The sequence below is a fragment of the Diuraphis noxia genome, unplaced genomic scaffold (genome assembly GCF_037042655.1).
Source record: "Diuraphis noxia isolate RWA-SAM2 unplaced genomic scaffold, SU_Dnox_SAM2 contig0001, whole genome shotgun sequence".
In the NCBI taxonomy this organism is placed as follows: Eukaryota; Metazoa; Arthropoda; class Insecta; order Hemiptera; family Aphididae; genus Diuraphis; species Diuraphis noxia.
This window is the reverse complement of record NW_028301711.1, coordinates 64134633-64157425: the sequence shown is the minus strand read 5'-3', so window position 1 is coordinate 64157425 and position 22793 is coordinate 64134633. Positions and strand designations below refer to the sequence as shown.

At 29.8% G+C, this 22793-nt stretch overlaps 1 protein-coding gene across 1 annotated transcript in view; it reads left to right on the top strand.

Moving 5' to 3' along the window:
• The window catches only part of LOC107166243 (uncharacterized), a 35503-nt gene extending 15225 nt beyond the window's left edge, over positions 1-20278 (top strand). The window contains exons 2-3 of the mRNA XM_089216400.1: positions 13318-13492; positions 15836-20278. Of these exons, the coding sequence (XP_089072526.1) occupies positions 15838-17478 (1641 nt within the window). The 5' untranslated portion in view covers positions 13318-13492; positions 15836-15837 and the 3' untranslated portion in view covers positions 17479-20278. The remainder of the gene's footprint in view (positions 1-13317; positions 13493-15835) is intronic.
• Positions 20279-22793: the final 2515 nt, after the last annotated feature.

Here is a 22793-nt window from a genome sequence, read left to right as displayed (position 1 = left end):
ATAAAACAATATGATATAGGTACACTGTAAAATAAACGTCATAGCAGCGTTCTAAAACGTAAAAACTGTTCTTATTCTATCTAGGTTATAATATATGCCATTGTCTTGCGTTACAAAAATTAAAACACGACGAAACCGTTATATACAATACCTACGTATTGGTTACCTTGCCCACTATATTATAATATATTATTATAGAGACGCCGTTATTATGAATATGCATACCTAATATGCATTGTATATATATCGTTAAATACAATTCAATAATAAAAACTCGGCAGTTCAAGTGCAATGCCGTCGTGCCTGTTATTAAATACTAAATATAGTAGTGTACACTAATATTAATATTATTCCAATATTATTCCATAATATACAAATTACAATAAATGATTTCCAATGAACGATATTTCTGTCACGCCGTAAAGTGTTCCCAGTTTTTTTAGTTTCGTAGCAGCTCAATGGTTGTTTGGGAAGGAGTGAAATCCCTCAAGACTACCCTTAAATTTGGTACGTGAGTGGGTGGGTAAAGCTTACGATCTCGAGTGCTCGCAGAGTACAATGACTCGCGCGTGGGATGATGATTCCCGTAAAGTCAAGACCAGAGTCCTGCAGAATCGAGGCCAAGTTTCTTTTACAAGCGAAAACATATACGAAAAACGAATCGATTTTCAATATTGTATCTGATGATGTGATATGAATAATTATATTTATGCATTTTAGATTCTGAGCGGAACGATATGAGTTATGTAATTTTACAATGATGTGTGTTTTTTGCTTATTTTTATTTTAGTATCAGCGTGTTCACGATGATAAGTAGATGAAATAATGCTTCGATTTTCAACTCGGGTATCTATTTTGATTGGAAAGTGAATCTAGTTGGTGCATTCGGGAGGTCAAAGTTAAAAATTTTCAGTTATTTTCAAAGGCACAGGGAAAAAACTAAAAAAAACTAAATAATAATAATAACAATAAGAAAAACAAAGAAAACCCAAATTTTTACGCAAAATTGATTTTGATTTTTGTTGTATTTATATCAAATTTTTTTATACACCATATGTAATTTTTAACTTATTTTGCCGTATTTATAGGCACGAAAATTTCGCTTTTTGTTAGTTTTTTATTAGGTAATTAATGTCGATAAAAAAAAGTTTTGCTCTAGTTAAATACGAGGTTCCTCATAGGTTGTTGTAAATTGGGAGTAAATCCACAGTCATTTTTCATGAGTGTCTGAAGTTAGAATGTTGACAACATTTTTCAAAATCACGAAAATTTACAAATTATTTCTTATTAGAAATTCATAAAAAAAAATGTATTTATAATTTATATATATCTAAGATTTTAAAATTGAATACAAGATTCTTGATAAGTTTGTCTACTTTTAACGAAAATAAAAGTTAAATTAATTTTTAATGAACTTTTGAAGCACATATTTTTACAGCATTGGATATTATTATTATGGTACTCGATTTCTCATAGAACGGTTTTCTATTATTTAGTTGTTATTCAAAAACGAATAACCGAAGTTACTTAAAATTTACACGCTCTCCCTCCCCCTTAGAAGCAGTAGAAACTTAGATATCGAGAAGCGAGGTTAATTTTTGGTTTCAAATTTTATCTATAGATCTATTAGGTTTTAAAGGGGTAAAAAACTAAAAAGTAGAATACTCTCAGTAATTTTAATTTTTCATAATTATTGGATGAGACTAATATCCTTTTTTTGTAATTCATGAATGATGACTGACCGCAGGTATATTCGAAATTGTCTCTAAATATTAAAAATACAATTTTCAAAACATGATATAATTTTAGCTCTGTTCGAGCTATTTCATAATTTGAAATTATCGAATTTTCGTAGTTTTGTCCCCGTTTAAGTTGATAAAAATTTCAAAAATTTGTTATAACAACTCTTTTTTGTGTATCTGTTACCTCACTTAAATATGCATTTCATATCTTATTCTTTAAGTATACAATTTCATAGATAATAAAACTTACGATAATTATATAAGAATAACAAACTAATAAATATACGTACCAAAATAGTTAAAATGTTAGAAGTTTCGGTTCTTAGAAAATAAGTTTTCAAATTTCTATTGTGGTCTGTTATACTATTTTTAATCTGTTATCATTTACATATAAATTATATGTATTATATGATATAATACAATTAACAACATATAAAGACATAATATTATGAAGATGATATGACTGATATGAGAAGAGCCACATTTTATTCTACAATTTGAATGACTAACCCACCGTATTTTGTATTTAAGTATGTACTTACCTTTAGAATTATCAATAACACCCCATTTTAAGATGGTGCTGGATGTTATCTGTCGTATTGTTAAGGTATATACAATTATTATACATATATATATATATATATTAATTTTTTAATTATTTATTAATTTAATTGTGTCAATACACCAAGTATTTTTACAATGTTGATATAAGCTTTATACATTTGTTGGATTAGTGGGTTAGAATAATTGTTGTACGATTTTTATAGAACTTTTTATATCGATTAATAATTGCTAGCTCTCTTATACAGTTGGTAACTGAAGGTCCTTATGTATACGGATAGGTTTGTAACAAATACGACCTGCAACGACTATTGTTTGTGATAAGCCTGATTGGACTGCTTGTAGTTTCTTAATGTTAAATATTATAACTATTAGTGTGAGACGTGACTCATGTTATTATGTGCCTATCATAGTGGGCAGTGTCATAAGTAAGGTATACATTGTAATATTATTAAAAATGTTGATTTTGTAAAAATATAAGGAGGTACCTGATAAAAACGCATATCTATAGTTAATTTCATTCCGAATAAACAACTGAAACGCAATAATTAAAACGGAATAAGTTATATAAACATATTCCACAATATTTACATATACACGCATAGTATTATTACATATTTCTATGTCAGAGGTGGAGGGTGCTGCTGCAATGAGCTGTGATATATCCTTATACCTAGATATAGATATATAATTCCACCATTAAAAAAGCATACTTTCAGAGTAAATTCGTGAGACACTCAAAGTCAAGATCTCAAGTTTACAGAATCCCGTTGTTTCGTTGGCAAAATTGTGAAATGTCAACGAACTATACGAGAGCTATTTCGTATACAGCAATTATTTTTTTCGGTTTGTTGGAAAAGTGCCAAAACATTAGTTTAGTGCACCTCCCATTTTATTCCGATTGGTACATTGATGAAAAATATATTTTACTGATTTCCCATCACATAATCACGTGCACTCATATCCCATATACATAGGTACACAATTGCAATAGGTACTTACCTATTATTATAATAAATAAAGATATTTAATAATTATTATCATAGCTGTACATATGTTTAGTACAAAATAATAATTGCAGGCTATGGTTAGGTACGCACATTTTGTGCTAAACCGACATATTATTATGCATAACATGGAATATATTAGTGAATAACGGGATAATATTTTAAACGAGAAAATCTAAATGTCACATTCCGTTCTTAAAAGAGTAAATATTATCTGCTATTTTAGTTTATACAAAATAAAAATAAATATACGACAATCTCATTAAATATCATTCAAACATTTAAACTGCATTTTTTCTTAAACCTTGACTATGCTGTAATGCAATTTGTTGTGATTGGTTATTATTTATTAGTTTATTTCTATATTTTCATAAACATGGGATAGGATCTCAAACAACATATTGTTCACGAAAATCATTCCAAAATATAATATTGGACGGTATTGACTATAATATTGAAAATATATAAATCGTTATGCTCTACATGGAAGTTGACTTCTCGCATGTTAATTATTGCACTGTATACATACATAATATGTCCTGCAGGATAAGGTCAAGAATAAGTATATTTGGTTTTGTTTTATGTTTATAGCGGAATAGTCGTACCTGTTACTTATGTATGCATATGTATTAAAGTTTATAACATAATATATAGGCATAAAATGTTATTTTAATTGTAGAAATGTTTAAACGTAAAAAGCTGAAAATTGAGTATCACAATACGCTGTATGTTATTAATATATTTAAAAGATATGATTTCATGTTTTTTAACCTGAATTAAAAAATAGTATAAATGTATGATACACGACAATTTTGGTTATTGGAACACTGTTTAAATGTTGTTTACGGTTGTTTACATCATGTTATTTGTTTTCTTATAGCTTATCCCTAAGCACTGATAATAATTACCTACCTACTTGATTTTTATTAGTTAAAAAAAAAATCTATTAGAAAACTATTTAATGAATTGCTTATTTTATTAAAGTATACATACATTTATACTATTTTCTAATTCAGGTTAAAAAACATGAAATCATATCTTTTATATACTATATCATAACATAAATATGATTTTATTTTAAATAACGGTAAATCATTTTTAAAACATCGAAGTCCTCTACATCACCGTCCACCAGAATTAGTCCACAAAATGTAGTAATATGTCACTGTAGGAAATTTGTTTTTTTGTTAGGTTTTGATTTCAAAAGTCCTACCTGTCTAGTATATAGATCCAAAATATTGTTTGAATCGGTTAATGTTTGTTTAAACAAACAAATAAAATTCTGATGTTATTGGTGTCCGAAGAGGGGGAGGGGGAGAGCTCAGGCATTTTCGGAAATCAAAATTAATGTATAAGAAAAGTAAATTATTCAAAATAATGCTTCGATTATCAACATCAGTATCTTTTTTGGTGAGAAAGCGAATTCCCATTAGTTCTCAAAAGCACAAGGAGAAAAAATGTATATCAGACTTTCTTCGCGTGTAATTGGATTTCGAAAAAATCAATTTTGGTTTTGATAGTAAAAAACAAAATCTAAGAAAAATGATGATTGCAAATTTTAGTGAATATTTATACCAGCGTTTTCTATACACCATAACATTTTCAAAATGTTTAATCTTTTTTCTATAAATGTAAATACATTTTTTAAGTTAGGTCAAAACACTTGAAAATTTAATATAAGGGATCATTTTTTTATAAAGTATTTAAAATTGAATGTTCATAACATTTACCAAATTGAAAATTTTTAAATTATTTTGAAGTTAAAATTTTTAAAATAGCTAAGGATTGAAAATTGAAATTAAGGTTCTACCTAAGTAGTTCATAATGTAACTAAAGAATTAAAAAATTTAATAAACACCGATTTTTTTAAGTTCAAATTTGGAAGAAATTAGATACTGAGGTTAACGATTTTTGTTGTTTTGTTATTCCTGGGTACCTTCTTTAAATTTTAAAATTATTAGTTATTTTTTATACACAAATTGGTATTTTTAAATACATTTGTTTTGGCGAAAATTAATTTAAATAAATGCTAGTAGGTACTAATGCCTTAAAGTAAAATAAATAACGCTTTAATCACAAATAATAATATCATAAAAATAAATATGTAAATTGTACTACATTGTACTAGTACTGTATTCGCTCAGAATCATTTTTCGTGTGCAATTATTTTATATCACTGAATTCAAATTGTACACATCAAATACTTCTCTTTTGGCATTTATATTTACAGCGGAACGCTATCAACTTGCCCGCATTTTCAAATTTAATTGTACAAGTCTTTTTGGTATTAATTTTAATCACGCGTTTCTGCAATCATAATTTTGTTTCGATTTCGTTTCATCTCGTGCTTCTTCGACGAGGACGTGGGTATGGAAATCACATTCGAATAATGTGTCCAAATCGGCAATATGATAATAAATATGTGGCTTGGTGTCTGTTGAGGAGCGATCGTGCGCTCGATCTGCGGAAACCTGAGCGTAAGTACCTGCCGCAATTGCTAGCTCCGGATGGGTGACCATCGGTTGTTGTTTTAGCTACATACCCTTGACACACATATCCAAAGTCCCGAACACGTGTTACGATCATGCCAACTTTTAAACATACAAAATAACCTCTACCGTGTTGCGGCGGGTTCTCCTAATAAAAAATTAATAAAATAATAAAATATGACAAAATAGCAATAAAAATAGCAATAATAATACCCATGTCCTATAGTATGCAGCGTGTAACAGGTCTATAATGTTATAACTTTTTTCTTTTCAATATTTTTTATTGCTGCAATGATTTCTAAAGCTCTGTGCTATAATTTTTAAATGTTATATTTTATTTTGTTGTTTACAACTAAATTTAAATTATTTAAATTTTGTATTTAATTTTTTTTCTTAAAATCCAAGCTAGCCATTTTATAAATACGTATTTAAAAGCAGTTTTGGCGTTTAAAACTTTTAATTTGGTTACGTCATTGTGTTTTTAAACAATTTTCAAAGTTAGTTAGAATTCAAATTTTTGTTTTGTTATCATTTAAAGGTAGATAAACAATAATAAATACATATTATATTTTATCATTATTTAACTTGATCACGTGATGCATACCACCACCATTAGTCAAATAGATCTGTTACACCCTGTATAGGAAAACAATGTTACGACTACAGCTGCTGAGCTGCAGCATAATATAATAAAATAATACAAAATCTACTGCAGCGAGTGTGCGGGACGTATTTATAATTGTCGCGGAATGCAACATCCATGGATGGTATACTTGTAGCATCTTTTCACTGTCAATAAGCCGGAAACCTATCTCGTATACTCCTAATAATAATGTACCTACCTATTTCTCCGTTTACTTTGGCATAAGTTTTTTTTTTTTAAATTTTTTTTTTCATGATATAATTATATGAAACTATATTATCGTGAACGGACGGCGCTGGTAGGTACACTGTACAAACCGATACCGCGTTCTTTAAACCTCCTTATTCAGATCGAACGACATCGACGACGATATTTTTATGCAATAGAATTATAGAGACGTATAAAATATGGCAATAAATATTATGTTTGTCTTTAACGACGATCCGCGCCGCGTTCTTCGTCGTGACCTCGGTTCGGCGATTTATTATCCAGTCACATCATCGAACAGATGTCTGTTGACAATAATCGTTTGCGTGAACCTAACCCCTCTCTACGCGCTACAATGTTATAATAATCATTATTATTTCGACAACAAAACGAAAACCGTAGGTACCTTAATATAATAATGATATCCCGGACCTCGACGTCCGACTATGAACCACGTCTTTCCGATCCACGGAGAAGTGCGATGCCGCCGTCGAGCAGGCCATAATAATTATTATACAATATTAATTGTATCATATTATATTATTATTGTAACCTTCGCGCGGTGGTATTTATATTTTTGTTTCCATGACGTGCCTTCTTACTATAAATATCTAAGCGCATGACGTGAACGAAGAGTCATATTATATACCTATAGGCTATAATTATTATTATTATTGTATGCGATTTTTGTGATTTAAAATCGAACAAAATAACGTCCATGGCCGATGCGGAGACAACAATGCGCTTAACATTTCTACACAATAACAAAACATATTTTATCAATACTCACGCGGTCGGCGTAGATATTTATAACTATAATAGATTTTTGACAATTATTTCATGTATATCGGATTTAACGTCCGACTGTCGAATTGTTACAATGTTGACGATATAGCGGTTCTTCTATCGTGTTAAAATTGTTCAGGGACAAGAACGGATTGGGATAAAAATTCGGCCCGGGAAACTTGTACCAAAGAGCCGGCACTTTATGAATAAAAATATACTCAAATTTGGTTACACAAATATATTTTATAACATTAATCCTTTAGTTAAAGTTTTAGAGGTACTAGCTACTTTATTGATAATGTCGTCTGTGTCTATATTGTACTTATTTTTCGACGGACATTAACACAAACGCTTCTAGTTTGCTCCTTAATCTGTTTTTAATAAATTTTAATGTCGAAAATGCTCGCTCACATGCTGCCTACGCAAAATGCAAATGGTATACCTAAATCAATATTTGTAGTGTATTTAAAAATAATTTTGTAAAATATATATGTACCTGAGTTTATGGCAGTGTTAAAAGATATTTGTATGCCAATCCTAAATTACTATAAGTCCATGCTACACATGGTTTACATTTATAATTATTATTATTAAAATCTGTTAGAATAAAAGAAATCCGTGCCTGTTCAGGGACGTGTTCAGAGTCTTATTTCATGCCAAGGATGATGGGGGGGGGGGGAGCAAAATGCTGAATAATATATATTATATCTAATATCTATGTGGTACCTATTCGTCATATTCTGCAAATATGTACTCATAGGTAACGGAATATTAAAAATAATTTAAGAAAATTATTATCGATAGATACTATTACTAGGTATATTATACATAGGTACAGGTCGATTCAACAAAATTAGAAATTGATTTTAAAAAATTTTTTATTCTTCAAGTTTTGATTTGTTTTATTTCTAAATGATAATAAAGATAATCTAATAACGTTTATTCACTCAAAATTATGACGAAAAAATCTCATGTGTGATATCAGTTTTGTAATTATTGTTAGCACCTTCTAATGTTATCTATTTCAGTGTTCAAACCGATTTTTTCAAACTTGAAGCTGAATTTAATGATATGAATAGCATTCCTTGCTACTATACCAGAACAATAAACATTTTTACTTTAATTCGATGCTACACAACTTTGAAAAAAAATTTTTTCTCATAATATTAATAAAATTATGCGTTACCAAAAAGTTTAAATAATTTAATAAAAATATTTTAACCTCGAGTTATACAGTATGCTTAATAGGTAGGTACTAAGCCAGTGATATACTTTAATATTACATTTTTTGAGTTATTATAATACATATTATTTAGTTTACTACATACCAAATATAAGAGGTATGTATAATTTAAATAATATATTATGGTCTATTATTGATTTTCTAGTAAACCTCAATTTTTTCTTAGAAAAAAATATTGTCATATCAATACAAATAAAACACTTCATTTCTAAAAACGTTGTACTATACATTTCTACAGTCTCCGCAACTATAGGCACTATTTTAATGCTATACAGTATGATCAAACGCTTTAATTGTATAGTCTATAGCCTATAGGTATATACCTATACCACTGTACGCGATTTATGATGTTGTGTTTTGCTATATTGCGCAGATTTAATGATTTCATCAAAACTACAGCATAACTATGAATACTGTAGTTGAAGGCTAATTTACGTGCATAAAAATATTGCAAGTGATATGTTCAGGATTTTTTTAATTGACGAAGATGGACAATTTTATTACAAAGTTTACCACATGTTTGATGCCCCTACCACCTCCACATGGGTCCCACAAATAATAAAAATAAAATATTCATCAAACTTAATAAATATTATTTTTATTATTCCTTGTATTTAAAAAATAAAAAAAAAACGTATAAAAGTTTATTTTTATTCCAATATTTCTTATACAAACCATGCGAATTGCAACATACATATCTCCATTCACCGTTTTTTTCAAGATTTCGGAAAAAGCTACCAACTAGTGTTTAATAATAATATATATATATATATATATATATATATATATATATATGTATATGTACATAAATTGTACTGTATTTTGGTTAACAATATTACTGTACATATTGCGTAAAAACAGTCGTTTTATTCTGAGTTTACCTAAGTATGTGTATAAAAAGTTTTGTAAATGTACAAAAATAATGATATTATTTAAATAATAATTTAAATTGTGTGGCTTTCATTTTTAAGAAATAGACTGAATAAATGTATATTATTATACCACAACTCAAAAATTGTCGATACCACTATATCAAACACAAACGATAAAAAAAAAATTCTTACCTATATTGACTTCACGTCCTCAATTACTATATTTAAATCAAAACCTGTGTCCGTCCCATTATAACGTAGGTATGTCAAAAATAATGACGTATAGAATTTCGTCTGCAACCTGTTAGTAGCCAATTTTTCTTGATTTTCAAGAACATGTCATTAAAATCTTCTTCGGGATCAATAACCACTTCTCCGTTGATGATGCACACAACAATATTACTCGTATCAAGACCATTATTAAATTGACTTAAAATCATCAAAGCTAAAAAGTCATATAATTATCTGTAAATGTTCACCTTATTACAGTCACTGTGCTTTTAAAATTCTATAGATATCTGTTATAGGTTTCAATATTGAATGGTGCATATTGTATAATATTATTTAAAATAATTTGTTGTCAAACAAATTAAATGATTAAATAAACATAGTGTGCCTCTACTTAAGGAAATACACGATTTGATTTCAGTTTTCCTGTCGTGTTCTTATATAGTTCAGCAATTATATCGATTTGAAATGTTTGAATATCAGTATTGATAGTTAATAGTTAATACTCAATAAAATAATTATGAAAAAATATAACGAGTTATTAATCAATTATCATAAAATGCACAGGTATGCCATTACATACTTGCGCTGTAAGCGCATGTAAAATACTCCGAATTCAACAATAATAAAAGTATCGGTTCTCTTTAGGATTATAAAAAATGTTCTCCGTTCGCTAAACGAAAAAGGAAATTATTATTGATTTTATTATTTTACAAACATGATATAGGTAAAATTTATATATCAACGATAAGTAATGTAATATAATTATGATGATAAGGCTATTATTATTATTATTATTATGACGATTGGCATTGTTTTTCAGAAGCCAGTTTGTCTTTATCAACTGAATAATGCAGTTGGGTAATCTGATGCAAGATTCTAATGATATGGAATTTTTTTTATATGCATTTAAAATTGTATTTCTCTGCATTATTAATTAAATAATTATGTATGATTATTCGACGTTTTATCATATAATTATTGTCAGGTTTCCAATAACAGAATCGCTTTGAAATGATAATAATATTTTGAGTGATTGGAAATTAAGTTGGCGTCATTTGGACCACGGTGTGCGAAGTGTATTGTTGTATATAATTATTTGCGTATTTAAAATTTGACGCTGCAGGTTGTAAGTATAGAATAGATTTGACACACTGCGGGCCGGTCTTGATTTACGGTGTGCTCTTCAAAAATAAAACGACCTGCCATTTCTGCTTAAAATTTTGTGTATTTACTTCAACATATACATGCATATAATATAATAATACAATATATAATTTCATACATAATTAAACATTTCAAATATTTGTTTGGTGGCCGACATAGTTGGCAATTGTGATGAAGTATAAATTTTAAGAATGACTTGCAACGTACTATACACGATTTGTTATTTTGCGTAGGTATCTAATACATACCTAAATGTTGGTTAACCGTTGTAGAGTTTTGTGTAATTTACTATAAAATGAAGAAATGTATAGTATAGTAGACAAAAAGCGCTGACGCCTGACAGGATGAAGATTATTAGGTTTAGGTATGATAAGAAAACGAATTATTTCATATAGTTACGAGTGCAGAGCCTACGAATATTTACAGTGCGTAAAAATCAACTCAACAGATCGGAACGACAATATTGATATAGATATACGAATATGTAGGTAATCTGCAAATAATGAAGGACGAGTAAAAGTGCATCCTTTGGAACAAAATTGTTCACATTTGATTTTAATAAATAGAATATTTAATTATTATGTAGGTACTTTTGAAATCATTAATGAAAGAAAATCGTTAAAAAAAATATTACAATTGTATATTTTTTTTATAATGAGTACCTCCTACTACGCCTCTGTAGGTATACGTTTGGTTGTTCAACGATTTGAGTTATTATTATTGTAACTATTTTATTTTTTATGTTTAATATGGTATTGGAAGCTGGTAAACAGTCAACAGTAAAATTATTTTTTCTGAATTATAAGTATGAGTTGGTTAACAATAAATACAAAAGTATTGAACTGTATAGTTAAAATTTAATTTTTGTTTGCCTGTGTATAACTAGGTATATAATTGTTGTGTGCTTACTGGTTGTTAAATCAATAATAACACGACGAGTTAAATGTTACACCTTCCAATATTACTATATACCAGCAAGAGCTATTGAGTTTAACATGAACACTTACATTGAAAATGAAAATATCGCTTATTGTTATTTATATGATCTGAAGAGGTGATAGGAACTTTCCTGGGCACATATTATATTATTGCTCTTCTATCTGTGCACTACCAACAGCCACCTGCCAGTAGATACATAATAATATTATTCGTATTATAATAACACGAGTATATTGTAAGCTGATTCTAATTATGCATCTAATAATCTCGATTTGTTTTTTTTTTTTTAAGATATACCTTTAATTCGATGGTTTAATGAACTGTATGGTGGTAACAATTCTTTCACCATTTATATACCGCCGTACTAAACCATAATACTTAATTAGAATATAATTTAAGTGTTTATAAACAAAACAATTATATCTTGACTATATTCAAATGAAATGTGTAGGTATGTACCTACGAAAAAAAAAGTAAAAGTGCCTTTAAAAGCGTTGAATATATAATAATAATTGGTTATCGAATTAAACGTTTATACCAAGTCATACAGTATTATGTATACTTATTACTTATATAATAATAACTAAACTGTTAACGATATCATGAGTATGAGAGAGCATAAATATATACTACTTGTGTAATATTGTAATAATGTAGATTTATTGTTTAATTATTGTAATGCCGTCATGTTGATCAAAACCTTCGTCGGTGAAACGATGATGATGATCACCCGCACTCCGAAGAAAACTCTCTACTGGCTGCACACCATGTTGAAATTCGGCGTAGATACCAACCTAAAATGGAAATGTGTATGATGAAACATGGTTGTATTATTAATTATCCTTATTATATTTCTGAGTACTTCTCCCTATAACGTGTAATTATAATAATATGGGAGGGTACGTATTATTATAGTCAATGTTTCTTATTTTCCTCGGTATATTTTCCCAAAACTAAAAATTATGTTCATATTGTTTAGTAAATTTCCGTCAAGTATTATAGTACAGTTTGAAAATAAAAATTCTCAATAAGTAGCTATTATTCAATTGACTTTTGTATAACTTAAAATATTGAAAGGGATCAAAATCGTTTTCTCCGGTTTTTAACTTTCAATATTTGAAGTCGAACGTCCTAGGCAATCTCATTCTATGGATATCAATTTTAGTAAATGTTTTGATCATTTTATTACGCCATTACTATCATTACGGTTATAAAATTATGTACCTACGACAAGTTTATTCTTGTTTTATTAATGGGAAATTAATTGTAATATAATTTGTATTAGTTATATTTTTTATTTACTTTTGTTTATTTTTATATGATATTATACATTTTATAGATATTGTTTTAGAAATAATAATAAATAAAAAATAATATTCATATTGTATTATACTTTCCACAAAATTATGAATGAAATCATTTATATTTTCCAGGTTTTCATGGAATGGTCACTCTAACGTCGTCTTATGAGTACAGAAAATACAACAACCCAAAGCCATGATCAAATCTGTTATTATCGTGCATGCCAAGAAATCTAGTTCCAATAGCAAAATCTATCATCACCACGTGGAAATGACACATAATAAGCGGTAGCAAATACTGTTTTAGGTAGTTGAGCTATTTTTATTAATATTATTAATTATTGTATATTTACGACATTTATGTTTAAACAACCGTAGACCATTATTATAGTATAGTGTTTTTAATTTACAAAGCAATCGTACACATTTAATCATAAAAATAAATTATACTCCCGGACCCTTATCGAATTACACAATACTTCATACAACGTTACTAACGTTATTAAGTAGAAGTTCTTCTCTAAGCTACGTACCTACATACAGTTTTATTGTTTCTGAAGTGTAGTATTAGTATAGTTTTCAACGATGTTTGAAATTCAACCTACAATATTAGATTCATATTGTATACTGCTTTTAATGTATTTTTATAAACTTTCTACCACAAAATAATATTTATACATAATTCTCGGAGGCTGCCAAATCACTTAGACCATAATGGTATTTTTCAAACCATAAAAATGTGCTTGAGAGACGAAAATAAACCTTCTCAGTTTTAGTAAAGTTAATTTAATAGGTAAATATTTTACTACATTTTGACCTTATGAGAAACAATATACAATAATTAAATTATGTATGTTACGGTCAAATATGTTATTTGAACAATAACGTCATTGGTTAAGAAAATAGCTAATTATCTTTTTAGGTATGAATGAGAAAATACTGTTAAAAATCAAAATTCCAACTGTGAATAACATTTTTGGCGGGTCAAAAGTGCCACTGCACAAAATTGACGATGGCCAATGACGAATATCATTATATCTTATACTTTTTATAGGTACTTAATAATTTCGAATGATGCCGTGTATTTTTCCCGGTTTGCTAATAATTATTGAAAATTAATAGAAGACTTTTCATTTAAATAAATTCAATAAATAAAGCCGTAAATTTAATAAAGTTAGGTTAAATTAACTATAGGAATATAGGTAGACAAACTATATTGTACCTATATAGTAGGTACACCCGGAGGTGAGACAAATTATTTTATACTGGAATATTTCTATATACACTGCGCTTCGAAAAGTTCCATACTACAAATGGCATAGCAGTATACGATTGCTAGCTAAATTTTATAATATTCAGTGAAGATATTATGTACATAATACCGACTCAGAAGTTGAATCAAACGCAATATCAAATATTGCTCTTGAAAATAATGAATTAAAATCTAACAAAAAATATATCATATTTGATTCCTTGTCATTTATATGATATAAAATTTCAAAAGAAATATAATATATACAAAAGATTAAAATTATTTATAAACAAACTCCATAATAGTTGTCATACTTCATGGGAATCCATTATGTCTAGTGGTCCAAGTGTCTAGTGGTATATATACATTCGTTATTCTGAAAAGTTTTAACTTGGTAGAATCCTAAGCAAAATATTTTTATGTATAAAAATCGAATTTCAATCTATAAGTAGTTAATTTACTTATCAGCTGTCACTCATAAATAGGTATTTAATTTTTGGACGAGTGGTGTAGTCGTGTAGTCGTGTAAAGGGGGCAAAATGGTACCGCGCTAAATGTTGGTCTACTACTCTGTTCATCTAAATTTAAAATACTAATAACTCATTAATTATTATATACTCATTCGTAATTCGTTTTTGTCTTTTTGATGTATCGAAATACTTGGAAAAATATTCTACTACGGAATATGAAATTAAAGTTATATGATGCCATTAAAAAGTAAAAACATTTTAATTTAAAACGCTAAAAACTGTAAAAATATTGTTTTTCAAATACGTTGTTTTGAAATCACATATAAAATTATGTACAAATTACCTATTGACTTACAGTAATATTGGTACCTACTTTATAAGTATATGTTACTTACATTGTTCATTTATTTCTTTATTAATTTCTACAAATTTCAATATAATATAATAACCAAAATATTTAATTGTATCTAATATATTATTTTCAGTAAATATTTTTAAATAACAATTACTTCGTTAAAAATTTAAATTAATCAAAACAATATTTGTCAGCTGTACGTCACGCAAAAAAAAATTGGCTAAACTTTAATAATAACATTACAAATTACTATTTTCAATAATAATAATTAACTATAAATACATTGAAAAATTGAATTGATAAATTATTTTTGAGTATCTTTTCAAGTATCTTAATCATAATTGACTTCCCCCCCCCCTGAAAAAAGGTTTGCGCACGCTTAAGAGTTATACAATATTACAATAAGTTTTTAACGTTGTCGACATTGAATATGACTGTATGTGTAAAATAAAATTGTTGTAAGTAGGATACTTAAAAAGTACCGTAATTTTTCGACTTTTCGTATTTTGGTCTGCGGGGTTAGATCGGTTTGTATTTGAAATTATTGACAAAAGTTTATTGATGATGTTACAGGTATGGTTGCGTCTATCAGGATCGGCGTGCTGAGGCATATGTTATACCGTCTGATATTTTGGGCGGCTATATTGTTATGCCTCTCACAACTGTTGATAACGTTGTGGAGATCGGACCGGCCGATGGCAATGAAGTCCGGCAACATCAACACGAGGATGATCCTGCAGAATATGATTGATTTTCATACCGCACGGACGACCACACCGCCGTACGAGAGCCTGTTGACCGTCGAACCGTGGGTTGACAAGCTGTCCGTGCAATCGGAACAGCTGATCATGGACCAAGTACAAAAACGGTTGCCCAATCTGCCGGTGACGTATTGGAACCAGAACAAGAACAAAGCGATGTACTACAAAAATGAGAGTTGCGCCAAATTCCCGAGTATTTACGAATTGGAATTCAACAACGTGTACTGGCAGTCGCTGCAGACATCCAACGGGTCGTTTCACCTCTACAGCGCTTACTACGACGTACGAAAGTTGAGCAGGATCGGGCCGGCTGTCCGGATACTTGGCATGATCAACCGGATAGAGCCGACGGTCAAGACTCACTGTCAGTTTTGGTTCGACGACCACAGGCAGCCGGTGATCGTGAGAATCATGGAATACAAATACATATGGTACAAAAAGTGGGGCAACTACAAGCAGGGCATATTCCAACCGTATCTGATCGCCTGCCAGATACCCAAGTCCCACCACCACGCCGTGCCCGCGTCTGTGTCGTTGGTGGAGAACGTGTGCGACAAGGCCACCAACAATCTGCGCGTGGTGTACAACCGGCCGGCTGAGAAGAAAGGCTTCGCGGTGTGCGTCAAGGGCCTGGACTTCCTGTACGAAGACCTGTCAGTGCGGTTGGTCGAGTGGATAGAGCTGCTGCACATCCTGGGCGCGGACAAGATCTTTTTTTATCAGCTGCAAGTGCACCCGAACATCAGTAAGGTCCTCGACCACTACGAGTCCGTGGGCCGTGTGCACGTGACGCCGTTGACGTTGCCCGGCGGCCAGCCTAACGTGCCGGGTTTCCAGCACTTGTACCTGACCAAAAAGGTGAACCACAAGCGGCAGAACGAGCTGATACCGTACAACGATTGCCTGTATCGGAACCTCTACTCGTACGACTACATAGCGCTGTTGGACATCGACGAGGTGATAATGCCGATACGGACCAGGACGTGGAAGGAGCTGATGGATACCGTGATGGTGAAGGCGCTGGCTATCAGGAACGAGACCCGCGCCTCGTACAACGTCCGGAACGTTTATTTCCTGGACGATCTGATTCACACTCACGGTTGGTTCAAGACCATGCCCAAGTACATGCACATGTTACAGCACGTGTACAGGAGCAAGAACTACACGAAACCGAACCAGTATGTGAAATGTTTTCACAACCCCGAGAGAGCGTTGACGCTGCATAATCATTTCCCACTGGCGTGCCTGAGCCAGGGCTGCACATCGTACGCCATGGACACGGCGGACGCACATCTGCAACATTATCGGGCCGACTGCGTAAAGACTCTGAAGAAAACTTGCACCGAGTTCAGACAGAACAGCGTGATCGACACGACCATCTGGAGGTACAAAAGGGATCTCATATCAAAAGTGTCGAACACGTTGTCGTCACTGGGCTTTTTCCCAGCCATATGACGAAAAACAAAACATAATATAATATCGTAATCAATCGTTTGTCCACAAAAACAGGGTACCTAAGCGGAAAAAGTGATGTTGTTGCGCATACGCGAAATACAAAAGTTAAAAAATTGTAATTAATATAAGAATTTATAAGCCATTATAGTTTAGTTTCATGTGCCGCAAACCGATTTCAAATAGATATGTGTAGAGTACCTACCTGTACTGGGTAATTTTTTAAGCAAATGATTCATACAGTACACGCTGTTTGTGTGAGCACACGGTATAATATATGAACGACGACAATTAGACTATTTTCATATTATTACGACGTATATATTCGTATTTGAAAACTGTACTTGCACGTGCGATGACTACGTTTTATGAGATATGTAAATAGCTTATTACACGCGCGTCACACCTATAGAAATATAAATTATTATTATTGAAATAGGACGTACCTATTCATACATATTCATACCTACATAACGTGAATACTCAATCACCGAAAAAATAAATTTACATACCTATGCGTTGCAAAAGACTGGACCCATACAGCGAGTGCGATCTCGCGAAATTCCGAATTTTATACGACTTATGAAATTATATTTTTTAAGTTGTTCGAATGGGACAACTTTATACAATTATATTATTAACACGTTTTATTTTCTTATAATGATCCAATGTTGATTCGATTGGTTATTTACAAATATTAGAATTTATACGTTTCAAATGCCAAAGGACCGACGATCAAGATTTGAGGTTTAAAAACACTAATTATTTCTTACTTTTCTTAAGATTTATTTTCCTTCGAATCGTATAATAGATATTTCACTATTTTTGATATCCTATATACTGTTCATGTATTTATAAAGTATTTTTATGTATATGCCAACTATTAGCAGGTACTATTTTGGTAGTAGGTACTCTATTGTACACAGGCTTAGTACCATTAAACACAAGACATTTTATTGATGTTTGACATATATTTTATTATTGATTTGCCAGATGTATTATTTTTACTTAAAAATAGTACCTACTCAATTGTATTAATATTTCTATAGTTATTTAATATTATGTACATTATTTGCTTATTATATTATGTATGTAGTATTGTATTAAATTAAAATATAAATATATATATATGTAGTATGTACCTATAATGTATATCATTTTTGTAATATCATACGTTGTACCTGCTTACGTCTTATTAAAGTATTATGTTAGTTTTACAAATATTTCGAGATTAAGAAATCCAGTGAAAAACAATCGATGTATTCTTCATAAAAGTTACGATCATAATCTTTATACGTTATACCATAAGCAGTGAGCTGCACTCATATCTAACTTAAATTGTATTTATTTTAATTGAACAAATGTAAAATTAAGAACTCCAGTGATAACATATTAAGTATAATAAGGTTTGACTATAATATTATTCTTAAGCCTAAAGAAAATTTACATTATAGACTGATATAGATAGGAATGTCAATTAACATCAAATGCATTAGCTCTAGAACAAAAAATAAATCGACAAAAATATTTATAAACTTCAGTAAGATTTATGTATGCACCTATTACATGATGACTTACTTGAGGATGACGCTACACCCGCATACGTTGTCTTCGTCTTGCAAACGCATAAACGTCATGGCAAATTGTAAGCTCAGCAGATCACGTATAGCTCCGTTAGTTTAAAATTTAGAGAAAATTGACCTCTTACAAAAATTAAAGGTAACATTATTATCGGGAGCATATCGTAGGCTTTTTATTATATTTTAATTTTAAAGTGAGTTATGTGTATTTTAAAATTGTAAATTGTTTGTATATATTAAAATACTCATAACTCACTTTGAAATAAAAATATAATAAAAAGCCTACGATATGCCCCCGATAATAATGTTACCTTTAATTTTTGTAAGAGGTCAATTTACTCTAAATTTCAAACTAACGGAGCTAAACGTGATCTGCTGAGCATAAAATTTGCTATGTTACGCACTTGTAAGACGGATACGACATATGGCGGGTGTATAGCGTCCTCTTAAAGCACAAGTTATTTGTTTCCACTAAAACAAAGATTTTCGTTATTGCCAAATCAAGCGTACATGTAAGAACTGCGTGAATTCGAAAATTCCATTTTGATAATATTGTATTTTTATATTTCTTTTATTGATGTGTTAATAATCTGTTTTGAATATTCTTTCTTTTCGATTTTCAAATGCTTATTTAATTTAGAACTAATATGTAAGTATTTATTACTTATTTATATCCATACACAATAGTTTGAACACTTGAAATTTTAAATTTTAAAAATGCATTAATATTAGATTGCGATTTGTAGATCTGTTCGTTTAAATATGCACTAAATGAATTGTTGTTCTGCATAAACTTTCACTGCAGAAATTACGCTGTGGATGGAAACGTACCGTTTCTGGAAATATAATTTTTAAGATTATGAACAATTGTTTTCAAATTATAATTTTGGAGGAAACGAATACCAAACTTTTTTAATTTTAAAGAATACCTACGATGCGTAAATCTACACTATATACAGTGAAACCTCCTTTAACGGACACCACTCAATAGCAGACACCTCCAAATAACGGACGGAATTTTGGGAACGGTGAAATGTGTACTCACTGTATTTCTCCTCTTAAGAGCGGACACCTCCAAATAGCGGACGACATTAAAGCGACCGAGAGTGTCCGGTATTTAGAGGTTTCACTGTATACTATTATTATATTATATTACTTTATTTATTGATAACAATATAGTTTATCGGCCGATCTGTTAAATAAATTTAAATATTCATACGTTATATACTAAATTTGTTTTTATTAATTAAAATTTAAAATAATTGTAAATGTTAAAAAAAAACACTTCTTTATAATAATTTATGTATTAACTGCTGTCTAAAAACTGTCGATTTCATTAGAATGTTACTATAGTTCTGTAGTTTAATGGAAGAATAATTACTTACTTGTAACTTTAAGGACTGATATTTATGCTTTTGAATATAATCATTTTCTTTAATAGTAAATGTTTCCGATTAATTTTTTGTAACCTTTTTATGTTTAATATTTATTTATTTTCGCATGGATTTGTTGAACATAAAACGTGTTATATCTAATTACAGACTAAACTAAACTGAAGTGAATTAAAATAATAATTTTGAAAATTAAATAATTTAAATGTAACATTTAACAACAGTTATAATAATAATAACAATAATAAATCAAAGAAGGAGCTTTTATTATTCTACAAAAGATTATTTTTAAAGACAATATTTATTTAATACTCAGATTAATATAATATTAGGAAATGAAACTTCAATCTTAATTTCTTGTAGACTTTTAAAGGAAAACAACTTAAAAATTAACAAAATAATATTGATTTATAGAGTAAAGGAAATCAGCCAATTTAATATCAATAATAAGATGTTTACTTGTGAATTTGTGATAAAAAAAAAAGAAAACAGTCAAATAAAAATTGGGCAAACCCGGGCTTAGTCGGTCTGCCCTATAAACACGCCACTGGTTAAAGTATACTCATCAAAGAATATTAAGCAGAATTGAAGGCAAGAAGAGGAGGAATGCAATCAAGTGTAATTTTTCGATTGAACAAATTCATACAACTTGACAAATTGCATTGATGTGAATTTATATTAAAAAGGACGCCCCCGTGGATACATTTGTTGTCTCCTGTTTCACACGTAGACGACATCAAATTTTCATTCACCAGTTTCAAAAGTGTACTGTCATAGTTTTGAAATCAGACTATTACGAATTAACCCAATATAAAACTTTTAAGTAGGTAAGATATTATCTGTGCCTTTAACGAGGGCGGTTTTTTTTAGATATTTTTATTTTAATGCAAGAAATGGGTATGATAAATATTGCGAATTAAAAATGTTCATATCTCGCTTGCAAATCAAAATATCGAATAAAAGCCGAATAATACGCTTGAGAAAATTATGATTTATGATAATGTTCTCGCACCTAAAAGTTTTACATACCTAAATTTCACTCTAATATCAAAACTAGCTGCACACTATTGAAACAGTGAACAAAAATTTGCTTAGTCGTACGTGCAGTGTACGACGGAGAAAACAATTAATGCGTTCTCTTAATGCATTTCGTTAAATTTTAATTTATTATAGTAATCATAGTAAATAATCGCAATGAACGATTTTGAACGGTGTCACTATCGCTATACTGAATCTATTTTTTAATACCTAAGTGTACCTAGCTTTTTCATAAGTCCAGATAACTAGTTATGTTACCGGGATATGATGGGTGTCGAAACAAGCCACACCGGCTGCATTTATGCAAAAACATATTGCATATTTATTACTTTGCAGATTTCTGCTGATTATGTTGTTAAATTATTGTTCTATTTAATTTTTAAAATTCCGTGTAATTAATACGAAGATTGATTAATGTAGCGGATACCATGATATGTAAAGCCCCACAACGTGTTACATTTAAATATAAATTATAAAACCTCTTGAAAAATAATGTTGGTCACTCGCCTATAATTATATCTATTATTACTCTTTGATAGAACGACAGTAGGTAGATTTAACTTATTTTTTATGAAAAACTTCATATTTAATATTTATAATATACCTACCACCTGAGAACCCGAACACTTTTTAGTCCATTATTAAAAATCCTACCTCTTATATTATGTCTCAAACCATGTGTTAAATTCTTTTCCTGTGATTCTGCTAGTAGTTTATTTACATAAAGATAGATAACGGTTAAAATATACCTATTAAAATATACTAAGTATATTTTATTTTATTACATTATATTAGCCCTAGCTCCGTGCGACCCGGCTCGATTGAGATGAAATTTGGTACAGAGATATTAGACGTATGGGCAGAAGATAGGTTAAGTTAAGTTAAGTGATAGGCCTAAATAGCATTTAATTGAATATTTGAGTTGTCAGACTTTTCTTGAAAAAACGAATACAATTACATAATAATAAACTAAATTGAATATCGTTGTAAGATTATTACTGCTAGCATAATCACAGGAAAGGAATCTAACATACAGTTTGAGCCATTTAAGAGGTAGGATTTTAAACGGGCTACATATTGTATGAGTTCAGCTAGTACAATTAATAATTTATAAGCAAAGTTGGAGGCACCAAAATGTTGTTGCTTACGTGCGCCAAAATATTAAATACGTTCTCTGAACATACGGGGTGTCTGACAAAGATCTGACATAGTGACATGGAATGACTAATGCTATTGTAGGTATTCAATATTTTAAAATTTTTTCTTTCTATACATATAATTCATAGACACTTGCACTACTTTTAGTGTT